This window comes from Microtus ochrogaster, linkage group LG9 (assembly GCF_000317375.1).
Source record: "Microtus ochrogaster isolate Prairie Vole_2 linkage group LG9, MicOch1.0, whole genome shotgun sequence".
Taxonomy (NCBI): domain Eukaryota; kingdom Metazoa; phylum Chordata; class Mammalia; order Rodentia; family Cricetidae; genus Microtus; species Microtus ochrogaster.
This window is the reverse complement of record NC_022034.1, coordinates 11,738,866-11,746,481: the sequence shown is the minus strand read 5'-3', so window position 1 is coordinate 11,746,481 and position 7,616 is coordinate 11,738,866. Positions and strand designations below refer to the sequence as shown.

General features: G+C 47.7%; 1 protein-coding gene across 5 annotated transcripts in view; it reads left to right on the top strand.

Annotated features, from left to right (window-relative positions):
* Positions 1–7,616, top strand: part of Zdhhc14 (zinc finger DHHC-type containing 14) — a 252,573-nt gene that overhangs the window by 232,944 nt on the left and 12,013 nt on the right. For all 5 annotated transcript variants that reach the window (XM_026787360.1, XM_013352351.2, XM_013352350.2 and 2 more), the window contains one exon: positions 3,235–3,337. In XM_026787360.1, the coding sequence (XP_026643161.1) occupies positions 3,235–3,337 (103 nt within the window). The remainder of the gene's footprint in view (positions 1–3,234; positions 3,338–7,616) is intronic.

The window sequence follows — 7,616 nt, the reverse complement described above, 5'->3', positions numbered from 1 at the left end:
GTAGTCTGTGGTGAAGGGGTAGTGTAGTTAGTCTAGAGAAATCAAAATTGATCGTGTGCAGGAGGGGGCTAGGGAAAAGTGCGAGACAGAGAAAACGGGTAGGGTGCCTTAGCGTTTCTATTGCTATGAAGAGATGCCATGACCATGGCAACTCTTATAAAGGAAAACATTAACAGAGTGGCTTAGAGTCTCAGATATTTAGTCCATTATCATCATGGTGTGACATAGCAGAGTGTAGGCAGACATGGTGCTGGAGCTGAGAGTCTTACATCTTGATTGGCAGGCAACAGGATGCAAACTAAGATACTAGGCATAGCTTGAGCATATATGAGGCCTAAAAGCCACCTCCACAGTGACATATTCCTTCAACAAGCCACACCTACTCCAACAAAGCCACACCTCCTAATAGTGCCGCTCCCTATGAGCTTAAGGATTCAATTGCATTCAAGCTACCACATACGATATGAGGGGCGTGTCTTAATGGATTTCTATTGCTGTGACACCATAGCCAAAAACAGCTCAAAGAGGAAAGGGTTTACTTTATCTTACAGCTTATAGTCATCCAGGGTTCATCTAACAACCTCCCATTGCAACTTCCCTGATATAGGCAGAGCTATTCTCCAAGTGGTCAGGTATAGCTATTACTACAGACCTAACCTATTGTCATGAACCCTGTTCAGGACTTGGAGCTCCCTTCAGGGATTCTCTGAAGCTAAGTTGTCTGGTACTGCCTGTATAGTACTTCCTGGGGTGCTGTAACTAAGTGTCATGAGAGGGGGGGGCTGGAAATAACATGTTGTCAGAGGTTTCTGTCCTGCCCGGTTCCCACAGTCATTAAGTCCTAAAGAAATCACACAGAGGTCTACATTAGTTATAAACTGCTTGGCCCATTAGCTCAGGCTTCTTATTAACTCTTATAACTTATATTAGCCCATTATTCTTGTCTATGCTAGCCACATGGCTCGGTACCTTATTCAGCGAGGTAGTCATATCTTACTTCTTCTGTGGCAGGGTCAGGATTGCAGAGAAATGGGCGTCCTCCTTCCCAGAATTCTCCTGTTCTCATTGACCCACCTCTACTTCCTGTCTGGTTGTCCCACCTATACCTCCTGCCTAGCTACTGGCCAATCAGTGTTTATTTAAAATATACTTGACTGAATATTAACAACTGTCCCACACCGACATGTAGTTCTCACAGTCTGAGATCAGAAGTCTAAAATAAAGGCATCACCAGTCGAGCCGTGTGTCTTCTAAGTAGGAAGTGTTTATCCTTGTTCTGCCCAGCCTCTGGTGGTGACCAGCCATCCTTGGTCTTAGCTTCTACGTTCTAGTCTGTGCGTCTATGTTTTGTGGCCTCCTTCCTGTGTCTGTTTCTCCACATGGCACTACCATCTGTCTTCTCTCCTTAAGGACACCAGTCATAGTGGGCTGAGACCCTCCTTAGTTAGGAATTCATTTCTCATGGTTACCTTTGCAAGGTAGCCATAGGTTACAAATAGGGTCATTCGCAGGTGCGGGGATTGGCACAATTCATTCCCCAGTGCTCCTCTTCAAGCCAGTGTCAGTGGACAGAGGAGTGGGAGAGAATGTGGCTTTGGTGGGGATGGTTTGAAAATAAATACAGAGAGAGCAAAGCAGAGTGCATGCAGGTGTGGTTCGCTCTGGTCTCCCACAATGCACCAGTACGGCGTGGGCTCTCAGAAGATATTTCTGAATTGGTGTGATAAAATGATGTGGCCTTGAAACTAGAGAAGAAAGTTGAGAACAATTGTGGCACTGGGAGGTAACTAAGAGGAAGCTGTTGGGGGCTGTAGCAGGTGACGAACATTTAGAGTGACAAGGGGAGCAACCAATGCCACAGGCCTCTTTAAAAGTAGAAATGACAGGGAAGGATACAATTCAGTGTTAGAGCATATGTCCAGCATACACAGGTTCAAATCTCACTACCCTAAAGGAAAAAGTGACAGAATTTGGTAACTGATTTCATGTGGAGGATGCTTATGGAAAATTCCAAGATGCCTAGGTGGGTTCATCACAGAGCCTGTTTGAATCTCTTTTCCTGTTTCAGGAATAACATACCCTGATAAAAACAATTTAATGGCAGAAGGTCTTATTTTGGCTCACAGGTCAAGGGTACTTCAGGACAGCGAAGTCAAGACCAGAGGAGCTTGATACAGCTGGTCACATTGTATCCACAGGAAACAGAACAACAATGCTTATGCATACCTCACTTTCTCCTTTGTAGCTGTGGCTGAATATTTTTCAGCTGGTACCCCTGGACTGGGTTCTTTCCTATTCATGGGTCCCTGCAGCTGCTTATGGAATAGCACTCTAAGGTTTAATATTAATCACAATTGTTTGGCCAATGGCTCAGGCATGTTACTGACTAGCTCTCACAACTAAATTAACCCATTTCTATTCATCTGCATCTTGCCATTAGGCTGTGGCTTACCAGCGATGCTCTGGCATGTCACTCCTTCAGCAGCTACATAGCATCTCCATGACTCTGCTTTTCCTTTCTCTGAATCTTTGTTTGGGTTTCCTGCCTAGCTGGCCACTGGCTGAAGTAGCTTCATTCATCAACCAATAAAAGCAGTGCATATTTGCAGCATCCAGAGGGACGTCCCACATCAGTGTACAGTCTAGGACCCCAGGCTAGGGAATGGTACCTCCCACAGTGTGAGGATTGTTCACAATCAAGATAATCTCCCACAGACATGCCCATATATAGTGGTATACTATTTGTGATTTAATAAATAAAAGTTGCCTGAAGATAAGGGGGCAAAGCAGTCACACTAGTCAACCATACAGACCAGGCGGTGGTGGTGCACACCTTTAATCCCAGCAGCCACGCTGGTTTGCCATACAGGCCAGGCGGTGGTGGTGCACACCTTTAGTCCCAGCACTAGAGAAGCATATAAGATGGGAGAAAACGGGTCTTAGGCTTAGTCTGAGGATTCATGGAGACAGGATATTGCCCTTTTGGTCTGATCTCTCTGGTGGTTGGCTGCTTTGCTTTTCTGATCTTCAGCTTTAACCCCTATATCTGTCTCTGGGTTTTTATTATTTGTGTTATACCCATGGGCTCATCTCCCAGGCGATTCTAGATCTCATCAAATTGACACTTGAAATTATCCACTATAGAGGGACCCCCAAGCCTAGACATTTAAATAAAGTTATTATTATCTTTGAGCTTTTCCTCAGCCTCTCCTTCCTGTGTTTGTTCTTCTGCAGCCTCATCGACAGAAGAGGGTACATCCAGCCCGACACACCGCAGCCAGCAGCACCATCCAACGGGATCACCATGTATGGGGCCACGCAATCGCAGAGTGACATGGTAGGAACTGCCTGCATCAGGGCCACTGTTCCCTGCGACGCCCTCTCTTCTGCTGGCATGCCCTCTAACCTAATAACACATGCCTGAAAAGCAAATGTTAGTAGGAGGGGCATTTGGAACATCCATATGACTGGCATGCTAGCATGGGAGAAGTAAATGACCAAGTCGGACAGTATTCAGGGGGGGACCGTGCCAGCCAGTGTGACTAGCTCGTTACTTAACACACACACACACACACACACACACACACACACACACACACACACACACAGTATCTGTGCTCCAGTAGTATATGACACATTGAAGGAAGCCCCTGCCACACAATCAGAGATCATGTAAAGGACAGCATCTGCCTTCCCCCCAGGGCTGGACCTGCTTTGTAGTCTTCATTTCCTATGCTGTCCATTCCCACAGTGTGATGTTACTATACTAATGTACCCTGCTTCTCTAAGTAGGCAGACCAATGTGTCTCCGTAATTCCACCCTGAATCTTAGCCCGACTTGCAGCCACTCTGTACAATTTCAGGCCCAGGGCTCCATTAGTAACAGTGAAAACCAAACTCCCTGCATGCCTCTCCCGAGCATGCATGCGCCGCATGCGCCGTGCCCAAATCACCGTAAGGCAGGAGGTGGGGAGAGAGCAGGAAATGCCTTACTGTGGACATCTGCAGCCACTGCACATTGACCGTGACCCTCGGAACCTGAGTTTCCTGAGGTATTAGAAAGCCAGTGGCCTCTCCATTTGCCTGAAGAAGCTTCCAGCTTCCGCAGAACTGAAGTTGAAGCCCCACCCACCCTGCTGCTTGTCATTTGTGCAGCTCAGTCTCCTACACGGAGTTTCCATGTCATACAGAGGAGCTGGCTGGGGATAGACTTGGGGAACCCTCGCTGCTGAGCAGAGAGAGCTGCAAGCTGAAGGTTGGTGGCAGGCTGTCTCCAAGCCCTGGAGCTAGGAAATCATCCCATTTCTGGTCACCCAGGGCTCAAGCCCGCTGCAGGAGGATTGCTCGAGTTCATTGTTTGCTGCCGGTGGCGCCTTGGTTGAGTTGCGTTGCTTCACCAGCTAATAAAGTCTCCTCTGAAAGCAATGTGGACACAACGCAGCCTCTGGCACTCTTCTCCATGGACACCCATGCATGCCCACACAAGGAACCCTGCAGGCCTCTTACCACATTTCTCAGGGAATCAAGAACGGAGAGAGTAGGGTGTGTGCTCACAAAAGGGAGGATATTGAATTTATTAGGCAGCAGATGTCCAAGATACTTAACGACCTCATTTAATCCTAAACCAACAGTGGAAAATTATCACTCAATTTTTTTTTAGCTGTAATAGGAGTATAGCAGAATTTCCACCAGTGTCTAGTGATTGCTTCTCTGACTGGCACACATACTATATGCATGCAAACTCCCACCCATTCATCCAGCACCTTCCCAAGGTTCTTGCTGTGTGCTGAGTGCTAGACTCCTGGGATAGAAGGCTTATAGTGCTTAGCCCCCTCCCCCCATATTCAAGGTCCTGGGAGTCCTGGGATAGAAGGCTTATAGTGCTTAGCCCCCTCCCCCCATATTCAAGGTCCTGGGAGTCAGCACAACATGGAAGCAAGTCCATGAAGGCAGTGTTAGCAACCTTCATCAGATGGCAGTGTTCTTGTGGAGACCGGTGGCCTTGCATTAGTTTCCATGAGATCTCCTAGCAATGACCCCAGATTGCTCTGCACAGCCCTTAGATTCAGAAGCTAAACAAGGGCATCGTGCAGGTGCTATCAGCCACTCTGGACTCTGTAATAGGGCATGGATTAGTTGATTTTACATGGCGTTGATCAAAATACCTGTGAGAACAACGTAAGGGAAGAAATACTTCTTCGGGCTCACGGATGCAGCTGATGGTTCAGCTGACAGCTGCTTGGCCTCTTGTGCTCGGGCAAGACGTGATGGTGGCAGGAGCATGCTCAGAGTGTGATCTTCACTTCAGGGAGAACAGAAAGCAGAGTGGGGGAGGGGAGAGAGCGAGAACAGATAGGAAGAGGATGCCTTCTTTGGACAAACACCCAAGTGACCTACTTTCTCCTAAAGGATCCAGAACCTCCCACCACTGGCCATACCTTGTGAGCCTGTGAGAGACATTTCACAATCAACCCGTAATAACACAGAACTGTGTGGTCAATCTGTGGTCCTGGACACTTGGGCCTGCCATAGGAGCGGTGCAGAGGCTTCTCTTCCACATGAGGGTACTGTAGAGTCAGCAAGCTCCAGAAGTCCAGGTGCTAACCATTACACAGTGGAACTGAAGCCAGCCTGTGGATACCTTGAAGAGGGACAGAGAGGTGGAAAGAGGGAGAACTGGCCGCAGAGACCAAATAGCCACCACTTACCCCATAAGTGAGTTTGACAAGTTCCATAGCCTTTCCCGGACTCCATCCTTAAAGTGAGAACATTGATGCTGTCATTTGGTAGGGCTTCTGTGAAGATAAAGTAGGAGAATGGATAGCATTTAAATCTTGCCTGACACAGGGCAAGTACAATGTAAGCCTTCGCTCTTACTATTCCCTCCCTGGCGTTCATGGGTAGCAAGATCGGGAACAGTTGTAGTCGGACAGGAGAGTCCTTGGCTGGCGAGTGTAAGAGCTACCAGTTATTCGGAGCCCGTGCTGCCTCTCTGGTCCTCAGCATTGCTCCTTTGCAAGATAGGAGCCAGGACTTCCTGTGTCTAAAGTCCCTTCCGTCTCTGACCAATTATGGGTCCAATCTTTGAGCATCGCAATCCCAACACATAGGTGAGCCCCATCTAGAAGAGGGTGGGCCATGATTCTCAGTTCTTCCTCCTCCAACCCCTCACGCCCCACAATTCCCAAACTGAGTGCAGTCCAGTCTACCTGCCACCTCCGCCCCTCCCCCAGAGATTTGCACTGTGCGTTCCTCTTCTCATTTGTCTTGTGTTTCCTATGTATTTCCGGGGATACACAATTATCTTCTTAGGCTGCTTGATTCACTTTGCTGGTATTCAGCTGAGGCGCGAGAGATGTGGTCTGTGGATCCCTTCTATCAGTGTTGGTGTCAGAATGCTAAGTGGCCTTCTAGAATGACTTCAGAAATGTGTCCTTTAGTCTTTCGCTGAATTAGCTGTGAAAATGGGTGCTGTCTTATCTTTGCCGATGCGGGAGAACTCCCCAGCGAGGCCTCTAGCTTTGAGTGTTCCTCCCTCTGTGCTTAGGAGTCTGTTCCGATTTGTTTCTTGGCCGATGTCAGCTGCGGGTGTCCCTGTGGAGATGTGTACGTCTCAGCCATGGCTGTCAATCCCTACCTGTCTTACATCAGTACTGCTCTATTCTGAAAACAGATGCTGAAATGTTAAATAGAAAGTTCCAGTAACTGGTCAATGTGGGAGGAAAGAGACATAGGCGGAGACTTCAGTGCAATTATAAAAGCACAAGGTAGAGGGCCGGCCAGATGCTCACTGGGTAAAATCGCTTTCCATCCAAGGATACAAGCCTGATGACCCGTGTTGGGCCCCCAGAACACACATAAAGCTACAAGGAGAAAACCACATCTGCCAAGTTTTCCTCTGACCTCCACACGTATGCTGTGTTCTGTACACACATACCCGCACGCAATAATAAAATAATAACCTTGAAATCATTTTAAAAGCTCATGGAATAATTCTCTGAGGGGCAAATTGGGATATTTTTTTGGAGGATAGTCCTTGTTTTAATCTCCGTGTGTATGTGAGGATGTGTGTTATGTGTGTTCACACGTGTGAGAACAGGTGCGCGCATGCTACAGCGCACATGTAGAAGTCAGAAGACAGCTTCAGTTCTTGGTCCCTGACTTCCGTCTTGCTTGAGGCAGTGTATGCCAGGCCAGCTGGTCAGTGATCTCCTGGTGACTCTCCTGCCTCCGACTCCCATCTTGCTCCTGCGTGTGGATACGCACCACCATGCCCAGCTTTATGTGGCCCTGAGGGTCCAAACTTAGGTCCTTGCACTTGGGTAGGAAGTGCTTTACTCATGGAGCTATTTTCCCAGCCCTAATTTTGGTGTTTATTTTATTTAAAAAATACATGTAACTCTCCCAGCTGAGAGAGTGGTACCTCTAGCCAAAGGACTCAACCATGGGTCACGGATCTTTTGCTGTTTGCTTTGCTCTTTCTCTCTTTGAGTAGCATCAGGGCCAAATATACACACCCAGCAGTCCCCTTCAGGAGACACGTATGGTAAATTTAGTGATGGTATATAAGAGTGACAGCACAATTACTTCTTTGAGGCTATTAAAACATTCCTCTC